Genomic DNA, 27,329 nt, shown 5'->3' with positions numbered 1-27,329 from the left:
ATAACGTAAGTAAAAAATTATGGGAAAAATCTTTTATATAAAAATGTAAGTATTGACTAACAGTACAAGACAGAAACAACACTTACATGTCACGTATAAAATAAATTTCAAGCGATAAAGCTTTAGTCACATAATTTTTAAAAAAGAATGCACGGAACGCGAGCCCCTATGGGCTGCTCATACATGTCAAGCCACAGGAAGCAACAGACTGAGGCGCCCACCTTAGCAACTGCGGACAAGTGACATTACACCAAGAGTGCCATCTAGTAGCCGCAACTATAAGCACGCTACTAAACATTTACAATATAGACAGATGAATGTTAAGAAGAACGTTATTTAGTACATTAACAAACAGGCAATGTTTTATTTAACAGCAGCAGACACGGTAACTTTTTGTCTACGTAAAAGCTTAGAAGTTCAGAAAGACTGAAAACTGATTAACAGTACAAAGAAGAAACAGTATTTTCATGCCATGTATAAAATAAATATCAAGCAATAAAGCTTTAGTCACAAAATTTTTAAAGAGGAATGTGTGGAAACCAAGCCATTACGGGCTGCTCGCATATGTCAAGTTACAGGTAGCATCAGACTAAGGCGCCTGTGTTAACAACTGCAGGCACGTGAACATTGCAACAAGAGAGCCATCTAGTAGCTGCAAGTACAAATTGGCTACTTAACATTAAAATGAAGACAGACGAGTATTATGATGAAAATTACTCAGTACATGACGTAAAAGGCAATATTTCGTTTGACAGCAGCATACAAGATAACATTTTGTCTACATCAGAGTTTAAAAGTACAGTTTAAAGGATGAAAACATCATTATAGAAAATACAAAAAGGGCTGAATGACACAGCCTGTAGAAAAACAACATAACATAAAATGCAGCCAATATAAACCATTTAACGAACGGAAATTATGAGTCGACTTAAACAGAAACGTTTCGGTAAATGCGCGATGAAACCCGAAATCAAACATGAAGTAACGGCTTATACCGTTGAAAAAGTTTTTATTACGTAATTGTAGCTGTTCATTGAGAATGATGCTATCATTTCGAGAAAGATGTTTAAAAGTTTCTAATTCTAGGAGAATGTCTAGTCTACGCCATTTCCTCTGTGTGCAAAGTGTTGGTATGTGAACAGCTTTAGGCGCGTGACGCGTAATCCAAAAGTGGTCGACAAAAGACGAATTTTGGGTGCTAGTGCCATTTTTCCTTAGAAGATGTTCTTTATATTTGGTTGTAAAGGCACGTCCTGTTTGTCCTATGGAGTAAGAAGAGCAGGTGTCCTAGAAAATCTTATAGACGCCAGAGTTTTACAAATGGGAACGAGTCGATTTTAAATTATGAATAATTTTTTTAAAATTATTATTGGAAGAAAAGGCAACGTTACAGTCGTATTTATTACGAAGAAGTCGTTGAATCTAATAGAAGATGGGCCCCAAGAAAGGAATAGCGTAATACTTTTTTGGGTTTGATTCAATGATAGAGGTGTCGAGCGTAGTAACTCTTCTAACAGTTTTCTTTTTTGGGATGTCATTCATTATGCCAGGTTCATATTCGTTATTAACTGTTATCGTTTTGAGTAAATTAATTTCTTCATTAAATTTTTCTTTCATGTGTGGAATAGAAGTAGCTATGAATAGCAGAGTGAAAGAAAGCGTTTTTGTGAGATTGTGGGTGCATGGAAGACGCAGGTACGATTTGATCAGTATATGGTTCATGGTGTGGGTTCCTGTAGTCATGTCCTAGTTCATGAACCACGGGCAACGTATGAGTGGCCAAGTAAGTGGTCCAGACAGTCGGGATACCAGTTACTTTGGAATAAGGCTGGGCATCTCGGACATATTCTGAGTCGTGGTCACCTTTGTGCTCATACGGCAAAGACTACCAAATCCACCGGTTAGTCACTCAGCCGTTAGGGGTAAAACCCAATGGGACTCGGGGCAAGTAAGGCTAGCAACCTGCTTCCCTGGTACTTTAAATATGATGCTGGCAACAGTCAGAGCAAAATGCCTCGGACTTTTGGAGGTGACGGAGTCCCACCTCTAAGTGACAAACCAGGGTCTCTAAGATACGACTTGGCAAACAAATGGTAATGAGATGGGGAGCTATTAATATCAATGGGGGCTGCTATGGGAAGAAGGTAGAGCTGGCAGAGGCTGCAAGAAAAATGGGGCTGGATGTTTTAGCTGTTAGTGACGTTCGGGTAAGGGGTGAGAAAGAAGAGGAAATGGGAGAATACAAGGTCTACCTGTCAGGAGTCAAAGCAGGAATAGCACAATGGGGTGTAGGGCTTTACATCAGGACAGAAATAGAACCCAGCGTAGTTGCAATAAGGTATGTAAACGAACGACTGATGTGGATAGATTTGACAGTGTCTATATATTCGCATTGTGAAGGGACAGATCAAGATAAGATGGATAGTTTTTATGAGGCACTCAGATGTAGTTGTTAGAGTAAAGGACAAGGACAAGGACAGTGTTCTGCTCATGGGTGATTTTAACGCCAGGATTGGAAATCGAACAAAAGGGTATGAAAAGGTTATGGGTAAATTTGGAGAGGATATGGAGGCCAACAGGAACGGGAAACAACTCTGGGATTTCTGTGCCAGTATGGGCTTAGTAATCACAAACCCCTTTTTTAAACATAAAAACATTCACAGGTATACTTGGGAAGGCAGGGGAACCAGATTTGTCATTGACTATATAATAACAGATCAGGAATTCAGGAAGGCTGTGAGGGACACACGTGTATTTAGGGGATTCTTTGATGACACTGATCATTATTTAATCTGCAGTGAAATTGGGATTATGAGGCCGAAAGTGCAGGAGGTCAGGTCCATATATAGGAGGATAAGAGTGGAGAAACTTCAGGATAAGGAAATCAGGCACAAGTACACAACAGCGATTTCAGAAAGGTACCTGTTAGTTGAATGTAGTCAATTACAGTCATTGGAAAAGGAATGGACAAGGTACAGGGACGCAGTACTAGAAGTGGCTAAAGAATGTCTTGGAACAGTAGTGTGTAAAAGTAGGATGAAGCAAACAGCTTGGTGGAATGACACAGTCAAGGCAGCCTGTGAAAGGAAAAAGAAGGCATATCAAAAATGGCTACATACTAGAACTCAGGTAGACAGAGAAAGTTATGTTGAAGAAAGAAACAAAGCCAAACAGATAATTGCAGCATCCAAGAAGAAATCGTGGGGAGACTTTGGAAACAGGTTGGAGACTATGGGTCAAGCTGCTGGGAAACCATTCTGGAGTGTAATTAGCAGTCTTCGAAAGGGAGGTAAGAAGAAAATGACAAGTATTTTGGACAGGTCAGGAAAACTGCTGGTGAATCCTGTGGACGCCTTGGGCAGATGGAGGGAATATTTTGAAGAGTTGCTCAATGTAGGTGAAAATGCGATCAGTAATGTTTCAGATTTCGAGGTAGAATGGGATAGGAATGATGATGGAAATAGGATCACATTTGAGGAAGTGGAGAAAATGGTCAATAGATTGCAGTGCAATAAAGCAGCTGGGGTGGATGAAATTAAGTAGGAACTCATCAAATACAGTGGAATGTCACGTCTTAAATGGCTACGCAGGATAATTGAATTGGCCTGGGAGTCGGGACAGGTTCCATCAGACTGGACAAAAGCAGTAATCACACCAATCTTTAAACATGGAAACAGAAAAGATTGTAACAGCTACAGAGGTATCTCTTTAATCAGAGTTGTGGGTAAAATCTTCTCAGGTATTGTTGAAAGGAAAGTGCGAGTATTAGCTGATGACCAATTGGATGAAAATCAGTGTGGGTTTAGGCCTCTTAGAGGTTGTCAGGACCAGATCTTTAGCTTACGGCAAATAATGGAGAAGTGTTATGAGTGGAACAGGGAATTGTATCTATGCTTTATAGATCTAGAAAAGGCATATCACCGGGTTCCTAGGAGGAAGTTATTGTCTGTTCTACGAGATTATGGAATAGGAGGCAAACTTTTGCAAGTAATTAAAGGTCTTTACATGGATAGTCAGGCAGCAGTTAGAGTTGACGGTAAATTGAGTTCATGGTTCAGAGTAGTTTCAGGGGTAAGACAAGGCTGCAACCTGTCTCCACTGTTGTTCATATTATTTATGGATCATATGTTGATAACAATAGACTCGCTGGGTGAGATTAAGATATGTGAACACAAAATAAGCAGTCTTGCATATGCGGATGACTTAGTTGTGATGGCAGATTCGATTGAAAGTTTGCAAAGTAATATTTCAGAGCTAGATCAGAAATGTAAGGACTATGGTATGAAGATTAGTATCTCCAAAACGAAAGTAATGTCAGTGGGAAAGAAATATAAACGGATTGAGTGCCAAATAGGAGGAACAAAGTTAGAACAGGTGGACGGTTTCAAGTACTTAGGATGCATATTCTCACAGGATGGCATCATAGTGAAAGAACTAGAAGCGAGGTGTAGCAAAGCTAATGCAATGAGCGCTCAGCTACGATCTACTCTCTTCTGCAACATGGAAGTCAGTACCAAGACTAAGTTATCTGTGCACCGTTCAATCTTTTGACCAACTTTGTTGTATGGGAGCGAAAGCTGGGTGGATTCAGGTTACCTTAACAAGGTTGAGGTTACGGAGATGAAAGTAGCTAGGATGATTGCAGGTACTAGTAGATGGGAACAATGGCAGGAGGGTGTCCACAATGAGGAAATCAAAGAAAAACTGGAAATGAACTCTATAGATGTAGCAGTCAGGGCGAACAGGCTTAGATGGTGGGATCATGTTACACGCATGGGAGAAGCAAGGTTACCCAAGAGACTCATGGGTTCAGCAGTAGAGGGTAGGAGGAGTCGGGGCAGACCAAGTAGAAGGTACCTGGATTCGGTTAAGAATGATTTTGAAGTAATAGGTTTAACATCAGAAGAGGCACCAATGTTAGCACTGAATAGGGGATCATAGAGGAATTTTATAAGGGAGGCTATGCTCCAGACTGAACGCTGAAAGGCATAATCAGTCTTAAATGATGATTATGATGATGATGTTTCTTTACGAAAAACATTAAAAATATTTTATTTTCATCTACTGTAACCGTCAAGTCAAGAAGTTTAATTGGCGGGCCTAGTTCTCGAGTTCGATGGTGAAGGATATTTTCTTATAAAGTTCATTAAAGAGATTGAAAATACGGTCATGCCATTAACAAGTGTGGTGTCACCGCCAGACACCACACTTGCTAGGTGGTAGCCTTTAAATCGGCCGCGGTCTGTTAGTATACGTCGGACCCGCGTGTCGCCACTATCAGTGATTGCAGACCGAGCGCCGCCACACGGCAGGTCTAGAGAGACTTCCTAGCACTCGCCCCAGTTGTACAACCGACTTTGCTAGCGATGATTCACTGACAAAATACGCTCTCATTTGCCGAGACGATAGTTGGCATAGCCTTCAGCTACGTCATTTGCTACGACCTAGCAAGGCGCCATTATCAGTTGCTATTGATATTGTAATTCATGTACCGTCAGACCGACGTTCACCATTAATGGATTAAAGTTAAGTATTCCACCAGCTACGTTCGTTTTTCTAAAGTCTAATTTCCCTCTCCTGTTCCAGACCTCACGCCAGCCTGCGTGAGCTAAAACGCGTGCCTTTTGGCTGCCTCTAGTATTCCTGGGTTGGCTCTCCTGCCAATCCACAACAAGAAGTCATTTGAAGATGACTAAAATATCATCGACATATCTGAAATAGGAGAGAATGCCTAGTGCTGTAGCTGAGAAACAGTTTAACAACTTTTCTTCTAGAGAGTTAATGAAAATGTCAGCAAGAATACCAGCTTACGGATTTCCCATAGCGAGACTGTGGGATTACTGATTGCAGTTGTTCATTAAATTCAAAATAGTATTTGACTACGACTGTGATTAGATCCATGAAGTCAGTGATTTGTTCATCTGAAAGTTCTTTTTTGAAATGACGTAAATTTTTTTCTACGATCCTAAGCGTTTCTTGTACAGGAACGTTAGTATAAAGATTTTTTTCATGCTGAAATTTGGCTACATCAAGGTAAGCGCTATTCATAGTATTAGAAATCGGCAGTATCGGATGGTTAGGTTTGTGTATTTTGAATTGAGACCGAAATTTGGGGGGTGACGGTTCATGTTGATAAGCATTTTCTTCTGAAAAGGTTTGATTAAAAATTTTGCGTCATTGATAACTGACTGACTTCTTTTTGTAATTCTGGAGTCGGATCCTCAAGCAGTTCCAAAATATTATTTTCTTTAAAAAATCTAAGGTTTTAGAAATATATTCAGAACTTTAGGCAAAAACTAAAGAGCAATCTTTTTCAGACTTGGTTATTAAAGTATCAGTTTCTTTAAGTTTATTATTAATGGATTTAACCAACTTCCTATCGTTATGCATAACATTATGAAGAGAGGCTGTGTTTTTACTGAGGATGTTAGTTACATCAAAGGTAATTCTAGTTTGACATGAATTATCTATTTTTTTTTACAATCGAGACCAATTTTTAGGTCGACAAGCATTTTTTCTGTTAAATTTACTGCCTGTCAAGTTGGGCATGACATTATACTTTAGACCTTTTTCAAGCAAGACATCTACATCATACACCGCAAGCCACCTAATGGTGTGTGGCGGAGGGCACTTTCGGTACCACTATCTGATCCCTCCAGCCCTATTCCACTCGCGAGTAGTGCGTGGGGAGAATGATTGTCGGTAAGCCTCTGTACTGGCTCTAATTTCTCGAATTTTCTCCTCGTGGTCAATAGGCGAGATGTATGTGGGAGGGCGGGGGGAAGTAATATGTTGTCTGACTCCTTCCGAAAAGTGCTGTCCCAAAATTTCAATAGTAAATCTCTCCGTGATGTACAACGTCTATCTTGTAACGTCTTCCAGTGGAGTTTGTGTAGTCTCCGTAACGCTCTTGCCAGATAAACGATCCCGTGACGAAACGCGCCGCTCTTCGTTGGATCTTCTCGATCTCCTCTACCAGTCCTACATGACAGGGATCCTTGATAGATGCACAATACTAAGAAACGGGCGAACAAGCTTGTTATAAGCCACTTCTTTCGTGGATGATTTACATATCCTTAAGATTCTTCTGATGAATCTGAGTCTTGTGTCCGCGTTTCCTGTGGTGTCACCGCCAGACACCACACTTGCTAGGTGGTAGATTAAATCGGCCGCGGTCCATTTAGTACATGTCGGACCCGCGTATCGCCACTGTGTAATCGCAGACCTAGCGCCACCACAAGGCAGGTCTCGTGATACGAACAAAGACTCGCCCCAGTTGTACGGACGACCTAGCTAGCGACTAGATGTACGAAGCCTTTCTCTCTCATTAGCCGAGAGACAGAATAGCCTTCAGCTAAGTTAATAGCTACGAACTAGCAAGGCGCCATTAGCCTTACAGTGATTGTAATTAAAGTCTCCTGTGTACAGTCAAGAGCGATGTACCACAATGATTGATTAAAGATAAGTATTAATCCAGCTACGTACTTTTCTTCATAGCATTAATTACGTAGCCTGTTCCAGTACTTCACGCCCGTCTGCGTTAGTCTAGCATGCATTTAAAGCCATCTCGATCTACAAGGTGTTGGCCCAGCTGCCGACACATCACATGGCGACGAGTCTACAAAGGATCTTGTGTTTTACTTTGCTCTGATTTATTTGTGTCATGGCTTCGCCTCATTCTCCAGATGTACTGTCCGAATTTTATCGCTTGCAGAATCAGCAGACGCAGGCGTTATTGGATGCCCTTGGACAGCTCGTCGAGGGTCAACGTGCCATTCACACCGATGCGGCCGCCGCCGCTTCACTGCTACCGCAGCCACAACTCGCAGTTGCACCGCCTTTTAGGCACTACGACCCGACCACGAGACTTGGCGGGAATGGTCCCGCCAGTTTGCCTTCCACCTCGCCGCCTACAGAATTCAAGGTAATGAGCGGCAACCGTTTTTGCTTTCTTGTGTCCGTGTGTCCACCTACCGTGTGATAGTGAAATTGTTTCCCCGACGCGACGTCGCAACTCTGTCCTACGAGGAAATTTTGTCTGCTTTAGATGCCTATTTCAAAGAAACAGGCAATGTGGTTGCAAAACGGTATACGTTTTTTCGTACAAAACGTACGGCCGGTCAAACTAATAGGGAGTGGGTAGCAACATTGCAAGGCCTTACTAGGGAGTGTTCTTTTGACTGTGACTGTGGTCTTTCTTATTCAGATACAATGGTACGTGATGCAATTGCACAAAACGTTTCTGATGTTCGCATACGGGAGCACATTTTGAAACTAGTTAATCCCTCCCTTCAACAAGTGATCGACATATTACATAGACAAGACACACTTGACTGTGCCCGCCGGGCGAGCTGCGCGGCCCGGTCAACTGCCATCGCGCAAACAAACGCAGCTGCCGCCGCGCTCTCAGCCACGTGTGCCGCGCCAGCACACAAATGCAGTGAAATCATGCCCGCGGTGTGCTACTCGACATTCGCGTGAACATTGCCCGTCACGCCAAGCTATTTGCTTTTTCTGTAATAGGAAAGGACATGTTCAAAGTGTTTGCCAGAAAAAGCTCCGATCAGACAATTACAATCATTCCAGGCCCTTTGCTTCGCGCCGGAATAGACCCAAGGACACTCAGGCTCGTGGACCTTCGCCCATGGACATTCATGTAGTTAATTCCGATTCGTCCAGTGCTACTTTCTATAACAGTGACTGTGTTCGTCCCACAAAAACTGTGCGTCGACGTCGCCGGAAATCACGTCAATTAGCAAGTGATTCTGTACCAGTGTCTATTCAAATTGCACAAAACAGTCGCTCTTGTCGTCAGCAGGACAATAAACTTTTTGTGGACTTAGACTTTGAAGGCAAAGTGATACCATTCCAGCTCGATACCGGAGCTGCAGTTTCATTGCTCAATCACGACACATACAAACAACTGGGCGCACCTCCGTTGCGTGCCGCAACTGTGCAGTTAAAAAGTTATTTCAGGTCTTGCGACAAAATGGTCTTCGCTTGAGGAAGGACAAATGTGTGTTTTTTGCTCGTGACTTACCATACCTGGGCCATGTCATCAATGCCCAAGGCATACATCCGAGTCCAGAGCACCTCCGTGCCATACAAGATTTACCTTCCCCTCGCAATGTGAAACAGCTACAGAGCGTGTTGGGTAAAATTAACTATTATCACAAATATATGCGCAATGCCTCTTCCATTTCAGCTCCGCTTCATCGCTTACGCCGTAAAGGTGTTCCGTTCGTCTGGACGACGGAATGCGAACGCGCCTTTCGCCAGTTGAAATCGGCGTTGCTTTCTAATACTTGCCTCACGCCTTTCGATCCCCAGAAACCCCTTTTGTTGATGGTAGATGCATCGGATTTCGGGATCGGTGCTGTGCTTGCGCACAAAGTTGGCTCGCATGATCGCCCTATTGCCTTTGCGTCAAAATTGCTCTCGTCTGCGCAAAGAAATTATTCCCAGATAGAGAAAGAAGCTTTGGCTCTCGTGTTTGGTGTTACTAAGTTCCATGATTTCTTGTATGGTCGTCATTTTACCATCATCACAGACCACAAACCTTTGACATCGCTTTTTCATCCGAACAAGCCTGTACCTCCGCGTACAGCGCAGAAATTCATTCGCTGGTCTATTTTCCTCTCGCAGTACCGCTACGATATCTTGTATCGGTCCACTGCTAAGCACGGAGACGCCGATGCGTTGTCCCGTTTGCCTGTTGCTGAGGATAAAGCATTCGATTCTTCCGAACTTGCTTGCCTGTTCATTGATTCGGAAACCGATGAAGTGGTCGAATTGTTTCCGATTGATTTTCGTCGTGTAGCTACAGCCACAGCTGCTGACCCTGTCCTTGCTACTGTTTTACGTTTTGTTGCTACGCAATGGCCTTTGTCAAAGTCTCGGATCGAGGATCCGTTGGTTCGCAGATTTTTTGCTCACAAGGAGAGACTTTTTGTTCGACGTGGTGTTTTGTTGTTGCGTTCTGATAATGATCAGTCCAGAGTCGTGGTCCCACGTTCGTTACAGTCCTCTGTTTTACGGCTTCTTCACCAAGGACATTGGGGTATAGTGCGAACGAAACAACTTGCTCGTCAGCACTGTACTTGGTTCGGAATCGATGCTGCGATTACGAATATGTGTTCTTCTTGCATGGCGTGTGCCGAACAACAATCCGCACCGCCGCGGAAAGGCTTTGCGTGGCCGAAAGCCACTTCCCCTTGGCAACGCTTGCACGTTGATTTTGCTGGTCCATTCTGGAATGCTCGATGGTTGGTTCTGGTCGACGCCTTCAGTAATTTTCCTTTTGTTGTCCGGATGTCTTCCACGACGTCCTCCGCCACCATCCAAGCGTTGTCTGCTATCTTTTGCATTGAAGGTCTTCCGCAGACTATTGTTTCCGACAATGGCCCACAATTCATGTCCGCAGAATTTCAGTCATTCTGCCAGGCCAATGGTATTCAAAATCTGACATCCGCGCCGTTTTCGCCTCAGTCAAACGGTGCCGCTGAACGATTGGTCCGGACTTTCAAGTCACAGATGTTAAAGTTGAAAGAGTCGCATTCTCGGGAGGACGCATTGTTGCTCTTTTTGTCTTCGTATCGCTCTCAGCCCCGAGATGGTCGCTCGCCGGCTGAGTTGCTCCATGGTCGTCCTCATCGCACCTTGATGTCTTTGCTGCATCCGCCGCATCAGGTTCCTTTGCAGCGGCAGACTTCTGCTTTTGCTCCAGGCGACGTTGTATTTTATCGCACCTATCGAGGTTCACGGCGTTGGCTCGCAGGGCGCATTCTTCGCTGCCTCGGCCGCGCGATGTATTTGGTTTTGGGGGCCTCTGGTGAGGTGCGTCGGCATCTCAATCAGCTGCGCCTCTGTCGTCGCACGGGTTCTGCAGCTCCCCGTCTGCTTTCAGCGACGGTGCCGTCCGGTCAGCGCCCTGGGGACCCATCTACTGGCTCGCCTCATCCCCAGGTGTTACCGACGATGCCTTCCATTTTGCCCCATGGCGACGCGCCGCCGCAGCTGCCGCCGCCACCGCCACCGCCGCCGCCGCCGCCGCCGCCGCCCGCATTCGACGCTTAGCTGCAGCCGCCAAGCGCCTCCCAGGGTCACGCGCCGCCGATCGCTTCCCGTGACCAGCTGTCCTCCGCCATGGAACTCCCGCCCGCTCCGGACCACATGACGTCATCGCGCGTCGGCTACCCCGACGCAATGGAGGTCGACCCTTCGGCCCCTCCTGTTTCTTTACGGGCGCATACACCGCATGTTGACGTGCACCCTGGACTAGGTTTTCAGGCGTTTCCTAGCTCCCCTCGGACCGAATGGCCGGGTGCGGGTGGCACAGCCTCGCCTGTTGTTAGGCTCCCCACCTCATCGCATACGTTAACATGGGGTCCTCCCCACGGCGGGCGGAAGCCTTATCTCACGACCGTTCGCCGATTTGCGGGGGAGGAATGTGGTGTCGCCGCCAGACACCACACTTGCTAGGTGGTAGATTAAATCGGCCGCGGTCCATTTAGTACATGTCGGACCCGCGTGTCGCCACTGTGTAATCGCAGACCTAGCGCCACCACAAGGCAGGTCTCGTGATACGAACAAAGACTCGCCCCAGTTGTACGGACGACCTAGCTAGCGACTAGATGTACGAAGCCTTTCTCTCTCATTAGCCGAGAGACAGAATAGCCTTCAGCTAAGTTAATGGCTACGAACTAGCAAGGCGCCATTAGCCTTACAGTGATTGTAATTAAAGTCTCCTGTGTATAGTCAAGAGCGATGTACCACAATGATTGATTAAAGATAAGTATTAATCCAGCTACGTACTTTTCTTCATAGCATTAATTACGTAGCCTGTTCCAGTACTTCACGCCCGTCTGCGTTAGTCTAGCGTGCATTTAAAGCCATCTCGATCTACAAGGTGTTGGCCCAGCTGCCGACACATCATTTCCCACTATCTGTTTTATATGCCCTTTCCACTTAAGGTTGCTGTGGATAGTTACGCCTAGATATTTTACGGCAGACGCTGTCTCCAGCTGTTTTTCATCAATAGTGTAGCTGTACAGTTTCATGTATAAAAGTAATCTTAGTCTTATTTAAAATTATTTTACCAAATACGTGACTGCTTTCTTGAAAGTACTTTGAGGCCATTTTTCAGCAGGAAATAGACAAAAAAAGGTTTCTAAGTTTCTCTTCGTGCTCATACAATATGACTTGTTTACAAGTTTAATCTGTATCCAGAAATAGTCAACGTTAAAATTGTAATTAAGACGAAAAATATTTATAAGATCTAAATATAGAAAATATGCGTCTTCATTAAGAGCATCTTTTTAAGCATATAACGTTTTAACGTTATCAGAAATGAGATTTTTAACTGTATGTTTGAAGAATTTGGGATCTTTGTTACAATTTGCAAATTAATATAGGCTTTCACATGATTAGGGAAGAGCCCCCTTTTTTTCACATTGCTTATTAATCTGGATAGCCGTACCTGTGCGTAGCACTTTCTTTGTTATATCTTTATACTTAGAGGCAGCCTTCTATGTATTTTTCTCGAAATGATAGGCTCATTCTCAATGGTCCGCATCTCGTGGTCCCGCGGGCGTTCTCGCTTCCCGAGCACGGGGTCCCGGGTTCGATTTCCGGCGGGGTCAGGGATCTTCACCTGCCTCGAGATGACTGGCTGTTTGTGTTATCCTCATCATTTCATCCTAATTCATGAAAATGGCAGATTGGACTGAGCAAAGGTTGGGAATTTGTACGGGTGCTGATGACGGCTCAGTTGAGTGCCCCGCAAGTCGATCATCACCATCATCATTCTCAATAAACAACTACAATTACGAAATAAAATCTTCTTGAACGGTATAAAGCCGTTACTTCATGTTTGATTTCGGGTTTCCTCGAGTAATTTCCGAAATGTTTTTTCTGTCTAACTCGACTCATAATTCTCGTTTATTAAATATTGGCTGAATTTCATGTTACATTGTTTTTCTACAGGCAGTGTCATTCAGCCCTATTTGTATTTTCTATAATGGTGTTTTCATCCTTTAAACTTTACTTTTAAACTCTGGTGTAGACGCAATGTTATCTTGTCTGCTACTGTCAAACAAAATATTGTCTTTTACGTCCTGTACCGAGTAATCTTCATCATAATACTCGTCTGTCTTTATTTGAATGTTAAGTAGCCAATTTGTACTTGCAGCTACTAGATGGCCCTCTTGGTGCAATGTTCACCTGCCTGCGTTGTTAACACGGGCGCCTCAGTCTGATGCTACCTGTAACTCGACGTATGCGAGCAGCCCGTAGTGGCTTGCTTTCCACGCATTCTGCTTTAAAAATTTTGTGACTAAAGTTTTATCGCTTGATATTTATTATATGCGTGACATGTAAGTACTGTTACTTTCTTGTGCTATTAGTCAGTACTTACATTTTTGTACAAAAGATTTCCCCGTAATTTTGTACTTATGTTATAGGCCAATATGAATGTAATTTCTATGAAGGCACTCATAGAAGTGTCTAAACCAGGTCAAAAGACTTAATCTTTGCGACCGAGGGCTGTAATTGCTTTAAGTTTAATTTGTAAATGGTAGCTAACGACGCAGCCATGCTTTACACTTTTATTTTGAATTGTTTCTTTTTGTGTGCATTTAAAGAAGACATCATGTAAATAAAGGAACGTATATGGGTGAATCTCCATGTCACTCAGGTGGTACGACTATAGTTTATTCAGCAATAACTGACGACGGTAGAAGTTTTCTGCATTGCCGTAACTGCACCATGAAGTGGACTATGCCTACAGTACAGACGATCCGTTTTGCGTCCACACGCCAGATTTCAATGCTCGACCTGCTGTCCAGGGGAAAATAAACATTAATGGTTTGTTTGTGCCACACTTGCTTGGAACCACTAACCAATCTAGGAATTTTTTTCTTGAGTAATCAGTTTTCTGACTGGATTGATGTGGCCCACCACGAATTCCTCTCCTGTGCCAACCTCTCCACCTCAGAGTAGCACTCGCAACCTACGTTCTCAGTTATTTGCTGGATGTATTCCAATCTCTGTCTTTCTCTACAGTTTTTGCACTCTAAAGCTCTCTCTAATACCATGGAAGACATTCCCCGATGTCTTAAGAGATGTCCTATCATCTTGTCCCTTCGCCTGGTCAATGTTTTCCACATATCTCTTTCCTCTCCGATTCTGTGCAGAACCTCCTCATTCCTTAGCTCATCAGTCCACCTAATTTTCAACAGTCGTCTGTAGTACCACATCTCAAATCGCTCCCTGAAGTTAAGGCCTATGTTTGCTGCTAGTAGACTTCTCTTTGCCGGTACTAGTCTGCTTTTGATGTCCTCCCTACTCCGTCCGTCATTGGTTGTTTTGCTGCCTAGGTAGCAGAATTCCTTCATTTACTTCGTGACCATCAATCCTGTCCGTATTTCTGCTACTTCTCATTACTTTCGTCTTTCTTCGATTTACTCTCAGTCCGCATCCTGAAGTCATTAGGCTGTTCATTCCATTCAGCACATCACGTAATTCTTCTTCAATTTCATTGAGGATACTCATGTCATTAGCAAAGCTTTCCGTTGATATTCTTTCACCTTGAATTTTAATTCCACTCCCGAAGCTTTCTTTTATTTCTGTCATTGCTTCTTCGATGTGCAGATTGAACAGTAAGGGCGAAAGACTACATCACTGTCTTACAACCTTTTCAATCCGAGCACTTCGAACTTGGTCTTCCATTATCTTTATTCCTTCTTGGCTCTTTTACGTATTGTATATTACCCGTCTTCCCTGTAGCTGACCCCTATTTTTCTCAGAATTTCTAACATTTTGCATCATTTTACACTGTCGAACGCTTTTTCCAGTTGGAGAAATCCTATGAACGTGTCTTGATTTTCCTTTAGTCTTTCTTCCATTATCAATATCTGTCTGACCATGATGCAATCTAACTGGAATCTCCTCATATCTCACGGGCTTTTCCAAGTATACCGTCTCCTCTTGTGAGCCTTGAATAGAGTATTCGCTGTTAGTAGCTGAAATTTATTGCAGAACTCAGTCTTTCTCGTCTCTCATTCCTATTACCAAGCGCATATTCTCCCTTAATCCTTTCTTCTACTCCCTCCCCTACAACCGCAGTCCAGTCCCCCATGACTATTAGATTTTTATCTCCCTTTACATACTGAATTACCATTTCAATATGCTCATATACTATTTCTGTCTCTTCAACCTGGGCTTGCGTCTTCTGCATGTAAACCTGAACTAGTTGCTGGTGTTGGTGTGATGTCGATTCTGATGAGAACAACCTATCACTGAGCTTTACACAATAACACTCTCTCCGCCCCCATTTCCGTTATACTATTTTCTGCTGCTGTTGATATTATCCTACACTCATCTGACCAGACATCCGTCTCTTCTTTCCATTTCACTTTAGTGACCCCCCACTATATCTAGATTGAACATTTGCATTTCACTTTTCAGATTTTATGGCTTCCCTGCCACGTTGAAACTTCTGACAGTCCACGCTCCGATTCATAGAACGTTATCCTTTCGTTGGTTATTCACTCTCTTTGTCATGGCCACCCCCCTTGGCAGTCCCTCCGCCTCCCCACCCCCCCTCCAACCCCCCGATATCGGAATGAGAGACTATTCCGGAATCTTTTGCCATTGGAGCTATTATCATTACAAACTATATGTCCTGTGGATACACATTATGTCTTTAATGCCCACTGCCTTCTACATCCTCATGTAGCTGATCTTTGCTGATTCTTCCGCGTTTAGTGGCAGTTTCCCACCCCAAGGGCAAGAGAGTGCCATGAACCTCTTTCCACTCCTTCACGCTCTTTGACAAGGCCGTTGGCAGAAGGTGGGTGACGTCTCATGCCGGAAGTCTCTGGTTGCCAGTGCTGACTGAGGACGTTCTGATAATCAAAGACGATACCGCTAGAGCACTACAGAATCCGAATTTGCAATACCGATAAGCAAGACTCAAGGTTAGAGAGAGAGCGGGAAAGAGGAGGTGGACAGAGGTATGAGAAGAAATGGACATAGACAATGGGAAGGAGAAGATAGAATGCGAGGGAGGTGGCAGTAGGAGATGGAGAGAGATAGAGGGGCGGGGGAGAGGAGGAGATGGACAAAGGGGGAAGGAAGTGATGGAGACAGAGATTGAGCAGAGGAGAAGATAGAGAGAGGGGGCGACATGACGGACAGAGATGGGGGGGGGGGGGGGAAGGAGGAGGAGGAGGAGATGGACAGAGAGAGGGTGAAGGAGGAGAAGATGGACAAAGAGAGAAGGAGATTAGGACGTATATTCAATTCCCATACGAATTAGAGAAGTATGCTATCTCCTTTCTTTCCTTTCCATTTAAGCAGGCTGTGGAAGGTGTGAAAAACGCAAATGCGCAAGTACTTGACAGCTACGAAAGGGTTTCTAAATCAGAGAATAACGAAGTTATAATTGTGGCCCTTCAGGAGTATCCCAATTTGGACTACACGATAAAGTGATAATCTCAGATGTTTAAGTATAATATTATATAAATTTTCTGTTGTAACGCCAATACTAAGTCCTTCGCTGGCTCCGCAAGGGGAAGAAACAACCTGAGTCATACAATTTGGTGCATACTGCTTACGTTCCATACTGAATATATAGGAGGAGGAACACAGCCGTGGATTCACCTTGCGTTTCGTACTTACCTCCTGTATGCCATGCTCGAAAGTGCGCGTCAGATCTGCAACGAAGGAGAGGGCTGCCGTTGTCAGCAAGATCCGGTGAGCTTCTTCCGTGCCTGGTGGCGCAGCTTCCACCTCTACATTCCAGAGTGTCTTCGCACTGGCGTTGTTCTGTAGACAAATAGAAGCAATGAGATATATGCCTTGCATCAGATCAGGCTTATATATACTTCTTCCTGATTCCGAGAGCACTTCGCAGACCACATTATGCGCCAGCATTATTTGTTCTCCTGGTGTAGAAAACACGAATATTACCAATGCGTTTATGTTATTCTGTAACTCAATATCAGCCCAAATGTCGCTAATTTCACCATCGAGGATATTACGCGACGTAAGATGGAGGTCGTAATTTATATCTCAATTTCTCCTTGAAAATAACCACTACGCTTTGGAGAACACCGTATCCTTCTCAATCTGTACAATATGATTACGTTACCATTACGTTCTGGAGGTAGTTGAAGGTTTATGTATCACTCGCGCTCTGCCAAAGTGATGTGCAAGTGTTGCACAAAAATATGGAAACAACAAAAATACAACACATTATTACGCCTAATACGGTGTAGGAAACCCTTTGGCATTCAAAACAGGTTCCAGTCGTCTCGGAGTGGATAAATATAGATCCTGTAATGCTTTCAGGGGAATCTGTAGCATACTTCCTGCAAAATAGTGACCATTTCAGATAACGACGATGGAGGGGGATAGCGATTACGCAAAACTTCTCTCCAAAGCAGACCAGAAAGGACCAATAATATTGAGGTATGGTGACTGTCGTTGCCAGTGCAGATGCGACAATTCATCCTCGTGCTCACAGGAAACCAGTCCTGGTCGATGTGAGCTGTGTGGAAAGTGGAGCTGTCGTCTTTGAATACAGTAGTATCACCACTGGGGACACGTGTTGTGCCATGGGATGGACTTCATCGGCCGAGATGATAACATAATTCTTGGCAGTAACCCGATCTTGCAGGGTAACTATGGGGTCCATGGAATATCACGATATGACTGCCCAAATTGTCACCGAACTCCCGACATACTTCAGTCTTGTGACGCAAATTAGATCGGAAGTTGGAAACAGTGTGAAACAGGATTCATCCGACCTAATGAATTTCATCCATCGCTCCATCGTTGAGGTTTTATGGCCATAGCACCAGGTTTTCCTGTTGCGGGCATTTCAGCCAGTGTTGAGTGGTTTTGGAAATCCAGGTCTCCCTACAGCCCCTGTTTATGGGCCTCACCTGTTGTTTCGGTACTGACAGAATTGGCGAATGCGACATTCAGTTCTGCAGTGACTTTTGCAGCTGTTGTTCTCTTATGTTGTCTTCTTATTCTATTTAAACGAACGTCTGTTGCCTGCCGAAGTGGCCGTGCGGTTAAAGGCGCTGCAGTCTGGAACCGTAAGACTGCTACGGTCGTAGGTTCGAATCCTGCCTCGGGCGTGGATGTTTGTGATGTCCTTAGGTTAGTTAGGTTTAACTAGTTCTAAGTTCTAGGGGACTAATGACCTCAGCAGTTGAGTCCCATAGTGCTCAGAGCCATTTGAACCATTTGAACGTCTGTTACCATCACTAAACACGGACTGTCGTCCGCGTTGTGACTTAGCAGTTGATATTCTTCCGCTTTCCCTGTACACTTCGGGTCCCTTGTTTACAGATCCAACCACCATAAGAGCACCAACAATTTTCCCACGTTAGAATTCACTTAGCTCTAACATAATGCACTCACAACTACACAGAACACTGTCCTCACCAGGGCTGACATCTAGAACTTATTGAGGACATTACACAGGCGCCGTTCGTGGTCAAATACAACACCGCAATCTGCGGCCTTGGTTGGCGTCTCAATTTATGTTCAAGCACGCATTTTTTGCGATGTTTCCGTGTTTTTGTCTAACCCTTGTACGACTGCTGAGTCTAAGCTGAATTAAAATAATGAAGTTAAAAAATCAATTAAAGAAAAACGCTTCTAACAGTCCCAGTGTTACCAGCGAAAGATGAATTGTAAAGAAAAAGAGATCCCTGTGTGAAGCATCTACCATATAACAAACAAGAGATATTTATATTTTTGATGGCGTAGCTGCGCTCACGTAATGGGTATGAGTTATTCGCAAGCCGCATTCTGTTTAAATATGAAAGTCTTTCGGAATTTCTGAGCTCCAATACCACGAAGGATAGCAAGTAAAAAAATTTTACTTATTCTGCACGTTCAATAAGTAGAAAGAATGTATAATTAAATTTTCAGTGCATTTTCGGGTGTACAGCGTACGAAATTTAGTACACAGAGCTGCCAACTCAGACAGCAACAACGTCTCTAACTCGGCAGGGCATCGGGTCGAACTCAGCTTAGTTGACAGATACTGGCTCGTCTAGAATCTCTGCTGTGCCACCTGTTTAAGGCCCTCGAGAGAATTGTGCTGAATAGAATATCCAAACTGTAGACGAGTTCCTAAGGCCTGAACAAGCCGGTTTTAGGCCAGAATGCTCATGCACTGGGCAAATTTTGGATTTAACCCGGTACACTGAAGATGGATATGAAAGAATGCAGGTGACCGATGTTCCTTTGATCCTAGCGTAGCGTATGACACTTAACTACAGGAGACTGATATATAAGGTTTACCAGATGACTAAAGATTTTGGATTTTCGCGATTTATGCAGTGTGTACTGCAGAATAGGCGCTTCTACGCTGAAGAGCCAAAGAAACTGGCTCACCTGCCTAATATACTGCATGGCCCCGCGAGCATGCAGAAGTGCCGCAACACGACATGGTATGAACTCGACTAAAGTCTGAAGTAGTGCTGGAGGGATTTGACACCATGAATCCTGCAGGGCTGTCCTAGATCCATAGGAGTACGAAGGGGTGCAGATCTCTTCTGAACAACACGTTGTAAGGCGTTCCAGATATGCTCAATAATTTTCATGCCTGGGGAATTTGGTGGCCAGCAGAAGTGTTTAAACCCAGAAAAATATTCCTGGAGCCAATCTGTAGCAATTCTGGACGTGGGGGGTGTCGCATTGTCCTGCTGGAATTGCCGAAGTCCGTCGGAATGCACAGTGGTCATGAATGGATGCAGGTGATTAGACAGGAAGCTTACGTACGTGTCGGAGTCGTATATAGACGTATCAGGGGTCCCTTATCACTCCATCTGTCCATGCCCCACACCATTACAGAGCCTCCACCAGCTTCAACAGTCCCCTGCTGACATGCAGGGTCCATGGCTTCATGAGTTTTTCTTCATACCCGTACACGTCCATCCACTCGATACAATTTGAAACGAGTCCGCAGCTCGTGGTATAGTGGTGCGGGGGGCTGCCTCTAGATTCCGGGATACCGAATTCGATTCCCGGCCGTGTTGGGGATTTCATCTTCCTGGGAACTGGGTGTTTGTGTTATCATTTTATCATCTTCATCATCATCATCCGTGACAGTGGCTAGACTGGATTGTGCAAAACTTGGACTGTATAAAAATTGGGAATTTGTATTGGCGCGGATGACCGCGCAGTTGAGCGCCCACAAACCAAACATCATCATCACAATTTGAAACGAGACTCATCCGACCAGGCAACATGTTTCCAGTCATCAACAGTCTAATGTTGCTGTTGACGGGGCCAGGCGAGGCATAAAACTTTGTGTCGTGCAGTCTTCAAGAGCACACAAGTGGGCCTTCGGCTCCGAAGGCCCATATCGTTATTCAATGTATATTGTTGTTAAATATATACACCAACGACCAGCCAGTGCATCCCGATAGTAGGCAGTTTGTATATGCTGATGATACGGCCTTAGCTGTCCAAGTGAGCACCTTCGAGGAAGCGGAGAATAAGTTAACTTGCAGTCTTGAAATGCTAGGATTACTGTCACCAGAACCACCTGAAACCAAATCCATCAAAGACGGAAGTTTGCGGTTTCCACCTGAGGAGTAAGGAAGTCAAAAGAAAACTATGTGAATTGAAAAGGGCAACAGCTGGAACACTGCTACACACTCAAATATTTTGACGTGGGGTTGGACAGAACTCTATTATTTAAACTGAACTGTTTGGACACTAAGCCACAAGGTCAGTGCAAAGAAGAATATAATTCGTAATCTGATAAACGTAAATTAGGATAAAAACTATTCCATTCCCGTTACTGTTTCTCCAATTTTTCATTTCATATGACATCATGGCGGATGGGTTACATATCCAACTATTTTTACACAATTTGGTGATGACGCAAAAGGGAAAAACGCGACGTTTACATTAAACAATTTTGCAACCAAGATTGTTTTTATTATGAAATGATACATACTGGGGCGTTGACACACAAGTGCTTCGAACAACAGCCATTGCACTCAATTTGTCGGCAGCTGAACATACCACGCCTGTGTGGAAGAATTAGACCCTCGTGATGCATATCGATGTGCCCGTAAATGAATCATCCCGCTTCGTATCAGAATGTTTGAGGCCCGTGCCAACAGAGATGATCTACTCTCTCATAGGGATAAGGGGTAGCTCCCCGTAGCGTACGGCTGAAAGTAGCTGCCGAGTTAGAGGAAGAAACATATGACAGATTACCGTCACCCTTTACACGGGCACCAACAACAGCCTTGGTGGTTTCGCTCAAGAGAGTTTCCTTTGGATGTCAGAACCAATAAACGTCACCGTCGAATAGAGGAGCCTTCAGCTATGGAAGGAGGCAATACCAAATTCTATACTGGAGCTGGAGGAAGAACTTGCGGCTGGAAGTAACAAATCCTTCACGACCTGGAAGGCTCTCGAAAAGCTGAGGACTAGGATCTCAATTTGCAAGTACAACCTAGCCCGATGGTACTACTTCGATTGGGAACCACTGCGTGACTGTGGGAATGTCCAAATGGACGACCACGCACTGATGTGCTGAAACCTCAGCACAAACTATACCCCGCTAGATTTAGAGGTAGGTAATAATAAGACCATCTGTGCAGGTGATTACTGGGCAAAACATATTTCATCTTTAAATTTTATTACATTTGACTTTACTATATTTTAGTGTATAATGTTCTGGACGCGGAAAACAAATAAGCTCACTGTCAGAATTCAGCAGCCATAGTGACTGGTAAATGGTGTTGTGTTATTCTCTCGGCAACCCTTAAGTTTTCACTGGGCGGCACATCTAAAGGTCATTTGCTGGCTAAGGTGAAAGCCGTCAATCAATCCTGCTCTCATAGAATTTTAGTGCTCTTACCAAGTTTGGCAGGGTATCTTTCTCTGCCTGAATTTGCTCTAATTTTACATGCTCGTACTTTCCGTACCAAGAAGGAAGATCGCGCTGGGAACCTGATTTTGTGTGCCTTTACTCTCACCTTAATTACAATTGACGGTCAGTACAATACGCACCTATTACCATCTGCTCCAAAAATGGATGATCTCGCATTTTTAATGATTGTGGGTGTATTAACAAATGCAGACAGGTTCACGTCGAAGCTCTTGGGTTGGCTAGCGTAGTGGGCTGGAATGGTAGCTGAACGTTATTTTCGAAGCCAACCCCAGTCATGATACTGTGGCGCGACAGGCAGTTTGGGGACTTGTTGGTATACTCCCACCAAATTTTGTCGTTCTCCGAATGCGGAGGTGAGGTAGTTGAAGTTTTGGAGAGAACTAACCAGGGAGGTGCTCCATGATCAAGTAAGTAGTCATTCTGGATGTAAGTTAGCTTCGATTCCGAGTTTGGTTTTTCTGTACCGATAAAATCCGTCGATAGCAGCAGTGCGGAATTCTCGAAGTGACGATTTCAGTATCGTTTTACGTAAACTATGGTTTGTCTGAATTCGGTGTTTGATCGGTCATGAAGCGCTTCATGTAACGTGCACCCAGTTGCCTGTCATGATTCTTTTCACTGTAAGTCAGGTGCTGGCTTTTGGAAAGTGGTGGACCTTGCTTTCGAATCTTTGTGTGTGATAGGGATGAGAAAAGCCGGAAGATTAAAACCATTACCGGTATTTCGGTTCTGAGTAACCGCTATTTTCGATATTTGGTCTCGGTTGTAAGAGACGTTTTTATTTTTTACTAATAATCGCGTAAAGAAATCAGAAAATGAATTAGCCATAACAGCAGTGTGCCAAAATTTTTCGTTTTTAAATAAATATTTGTAAGAAACGAGTAATTTTTATTCGTAAAATTTGCATTGCTTTGAAATATTGCGTTATTATTAAAATGGAGAAAATCGATCAGTGTTATTTTAATAACAATGCCAACATAAACGAGCAACAAACACATGGAATAAGAATTGGTACAGTATTGCTGAAAGGATAATGTACCTTTTACCGTTTGACGTGACCTATTAGATGGTACGCATGTACAGGCAGTGTGCAAGATTTGCTCCATCTGATCTACATGGTAGTTTCTTACTGTCGTCATCGGATATCAGTTGCATTACGGAATGACGCCGTCCCTAGTATTTTGTGAAGCTTGGTATCAATGAAGTACAATGCTCCATTAGCTTTACAAGATTAAAAACGGAAGGAGCTACTACAAACTTGCGACATAACATATGGAGAAAACTTAAAACGTAACATTTCATTCATAGTTTACAATAAAAATAGAAGTAGCTGAACTCCTGCCTGTGTCTACAAAACATGCATTTATCTGCTTTTAGCTCTTGAAAACCGACAAATTAGAACGAAAAATTGAATTCTTCAGACCGTTTTCAGTCTTTATCATTGACTGTTCGTAACCTCCAAATAGTGGTGTGATCGCCGATTATAACAAGATTTTTGAGCAGTTTCCAAAATTATCAATCAGAGAATAGTCAACCACATCACTTTTCGAGAAAACTAGCGAATGGGGGACGGACAGTTTCTGTTGTTGTTGTTGTTGTTGTTGTTGTTTTTGTTGTGGTGGTGGTGGTCTTCAGTCCAAAGACTGGTTTGATGCACCGCTCCATGAAACACTATCCCGTGCAAGCCTCTTCATCTCCGGGTAACTATTGTAACCTACATCCCTCTGAATCTGCTTACTCTATTCTCCCTCCAGTACTAAATTGGTGATCCCTTGATGCTTCAAACTGTGTCCTACAACAGATTCCTTCTTTTCGCCAAGTTTTACCATAAATTTTTTCTCCCCAATTCTGTTCACTACTTCCTCATTAGTTACGTGATCTACCCATCTATTCTTCAACATTATTCTATAGCACCACATTTCAAAGGCTTCTATTCTCTTTTTGTCTAAACTGTTAAACATCCATATTTCACTTCCATATATGGCTACACTCCATACAAATACTTTCAGAAAGGACTTTCTGACACTTAAATCTATACTCAATGTTAACAAATTTCTCTTCTTCAGATTCGCTTTTCTCGCCATTGCCAGTCTACATTTTATATCTTCCCAACTTCGACCATCATCAGTTATTATGCTTTCCAAATAGCAAAACTCGTTTACTACTTTATGTGTCTCATTTCCTTATCTAATGCTCTAGCATCACCTGATTTAATTCGACTACATTCCATTATCCTCGTTTTGCTTTTGTTGTTCGTCGTACATCCTCCTCTCAAGACACTGTCCATTCCGCTCTTCCCAGTCGTTTGCTGTCTCTGAAAGAATTAACATGTCATCGGCAGACTCAAGGTTTTTATTTCTTCTCCTTGGATTTTAATTCCTACTACAAATTTTTCTTGAGTTTCCTTTACTGCTTGCTTAATATACAGATTGAATAACATCGGGGATAGACTACAAGAACTGTCTTAAATATGACTCAGTGAATGTTATGACAAGTGATCTTGAAATAAAACATTTTATGATTAACACTTCTGAGTTCATGAAAAGAACTCTACATCCATCTAAATTCCATTCTTATATCCTCCTTTCAAGATACTGTCCATTCTGTTCAACTGCTCTTCGAAGTCCTTTGCTGTCTCTGACGGAATTACAATCTCATCGGCGGACCTCAAAGTTCTTATTTCTTATTCCTGGACTGGAATCCTCACTCCAAATTTTTCTTTTGTTTCCTTTACTGCTTGCACCATATACAGATTGAATAATGTCGGGGATAGACTACAACCCTGTCTCACTGCCTTCTCAACCACTGCCTCCCCTTCATGCCCTCGGCTCTTACAATTACCATCTGGTTTCTGTGAAAATTGTGAGTAGCCTTTGGTTCCCTGTATTTTACCCTTACAATCGTCAGAGTTTGAAACGAATATTGCAGTCAACAATCTCAAAAGCTTTCTCTAAGTCTACAAATGCTATAAAAGTAGGTTTGCCTCTCCTTAATTTATCTTCTATGCGAAGTCGAACGGTCAGCATTCCCTCGCCTGTTTCTACATTTCTCCGTAATCCAAACTGATCTTTCCCGATGTCGGCTTCTACCATTCTTTCCATTCTTCTTTAAAGGATCCGAGTTAGTATTTTGCAGCCGTGACTTATTACACTGATAATTTGGCAATTTTCACCATTGTCAGCAGCTGCTTTCTTTGGGATTGGAATCATTATGTTGTTCTTGAAGTCTGAGGCTATTTGCCTGTCTCATACATCTTACTCACCAAACGGAAGAGTTTTGTCACGGCTGGCTCTGCTAAGACTATCAGTAACTCTAATGTGTAAAAGATGGTGGGCAGGATTTTCTGACTCACATCTGCATTCTTAATAAAAATAATTTAAAAAAGCTTATAAATGTTCAGCATGTAGCCATATTTTAAAAATTTTGACGTGAATGTAAAATGACTCGTTCCACATCCTTACGATGTATCGTGCAAATGATCCATGGAGCCGGACGTAGTGGCGTGCGGTTCTAGGTGCTACAGTCTGGAACCGCACGACCGCTACGGTCGCAGGTTCGAATCCTGGCTCGGGCATGGATATGTGTGATGTCCTTAGGTTAGTAAGTTAGTAGTTCTAAGTTCTAGGGGACTTATGACCTCAGAAGTTAAGTCCCATAGTGCTCAGTCATTTAAACCATTTGATCCATGGAGCACGAAAATACGTAACTAACTACCGGTACTCCATGTGATATGAGCTACTTCAAATTGATAATAGCAATTTGTTGCAAACAGTATTACAATACGCTACTTACATTGCAGTTCAGTTAAAATTGCACGTTATGTCACTGATACTCAAGCAATTCATCTCTCACTGGAAAGATCCTATGTAGTATAATTTCAACAAGTAAATTGTGGAACCTTATTCAATAGATATAATACATGCAATACATGATTGCTTTAGTAGAAACCTTTAACTCAATGATAACTGTGGAACTTAGTTTTTTAGGCACAAAAAATGTAGAAATGCAGAAAGCTGAGCTCCCAACTATCGACGTGTGGAGTGAAAAAGTGTGATCATAATAATAAATGGATGGAATTCTAGTAGAGAAATAAAATAAGGACTAGTGGTTGTCAGAGGCAAAGGAAAAGGCCAAAATGATATTACAAGTGTAACAGACCAATTTCTAATTTTAGAGAGAGACATACAATAAATAATGCCACATTATTACATCAAGACCAAAGGAACTAGTGTAATCAATATTTATGGAGCTATTTTGACGTGAAAACATCTATTCTGTCATCGGTTGAACTTTATCCTGTGGTGAAACACCGTAAGTTTTGAAACGCTAATACCTACGATACTAATAATGCATAGCCAGTGGTTGAGCCCACAAATAGGTCGATCATATCGGTATGTATTCGTCGTGCAGTATTTCACATTTCAGTGACGTCATCGTACCAGTGCAGGAGCATGCGTGTGACTGTTGCGAATTACCTTTGTGTAATGTTAAAAACTGATGTAGCGTGGAAACTCATTTAGCTAGGGACTGTTTCGGGTGTCATTGTGAAAGGCTTGTGGAGCTCTGGCTACGATACAAAGCGAGCCAATAATATAAGTGAAAATTCGTATTAAATTGAAAATTACAAAATAATGAAAGACGCAACCTCATACGACTCATAAATATGCCCGAAGCACAAGTCAGAAGAAAACCTGCGTCAAAATAAATACTGAAAGCCTGAAAAGCTGAGTGCCGAATGAATGCGGGAACTACGGCAGCGTCGAAAAGGAAATGAAGCGGTGTCCCGCTGGAAGTCCGCAGCTCGTGGTCGTGCGGTAGCGTTCTCGCTTCCCACACCCGGGTTACCGGGTTCGATTCCCGGCGGGTCAGGGATTTTCTCCGCCTCGTGATGACTGGGTGTTGTGTGATGTCCTTAGGTTAGTTAGATTTAAGTAGTTCTAAGTTCTAGGTGGCTGATGACCATTGATGTTAAGTCCCATAGTGCACAGAGCCATTTGAACCATTTTGTCCCGCTGGACATACATCTGACAGCGACTTTACAGGCTTCTGATTTGTCTGTTCTGTAACCATTAATACTACTGTGTCACCATTATGTTAAAGAGATTGATAATACAGTTACATATTAATATGAAGCACTTGTTATGGTTTTATCCCGGCATGGACCCGAACTGTGGACTCAGATATTTTACTCTCAGAAGGCAGATGGAACCAATGGATATTATGACCTGCTGAAGATGTCACACGAAGTGTGACTTTAAAGTTTTTCAGAAATGGAGAGAAACACTCCACAGAATTATTTGTTTTTAGACATTGAACAAGCAGAAGATATAGTTTGACGGCAAATCAAGTAGCTGCAGCTTTGTAAATTTATACTTATATGGCTAATCGA

At 43.2% G+C, this 27,329-nt stretch overlaps 1 protein-coding gene across 2 annotated transcripts in view; it reads right to left on the bottom strand.

Annotated features, from left to right (window-relative positions):
* LOC124804743 (malate synthase-like) overlaps positions 1-27,329 on the bottom strand; it is a 128,917-nt gene that overhangs the window by 82,732 nt on the left and 18,856 nt on the right. For both annotated transcript variants that reach the window (XM_047265039.1, XM_047265040.1), the window contains exon 2: positions 16,681-16,827. In XM_047265039.1, the coding sequence (XP_047120995.1) occupies positions 16,681-16,827 (147 nt within the window). The remainder of the gene's footprint in view (positions 1-16,680; positions 16,828-27,329) is intronic.

This window comes from Schistocerca piceifrons, chromosome 7 (assembly GCF_021461385.2).
Source record: "Schistocerca piceifrons isolate TAMUIC-IGC-003096 chromosome 7, iqSchPice1.1, whole genome shotgun sequence".
In the NCBI taxonomy this organism is placed as follows: Eukaryota; Metazoa; Arthropoda; class Insecta; order Orthoptera; family Acrididae; genus Schistocerca; species Schistocerca piceifrons.
This window is presented reverse-complemented; position numbering and strand designations above follow the sequence as displayed.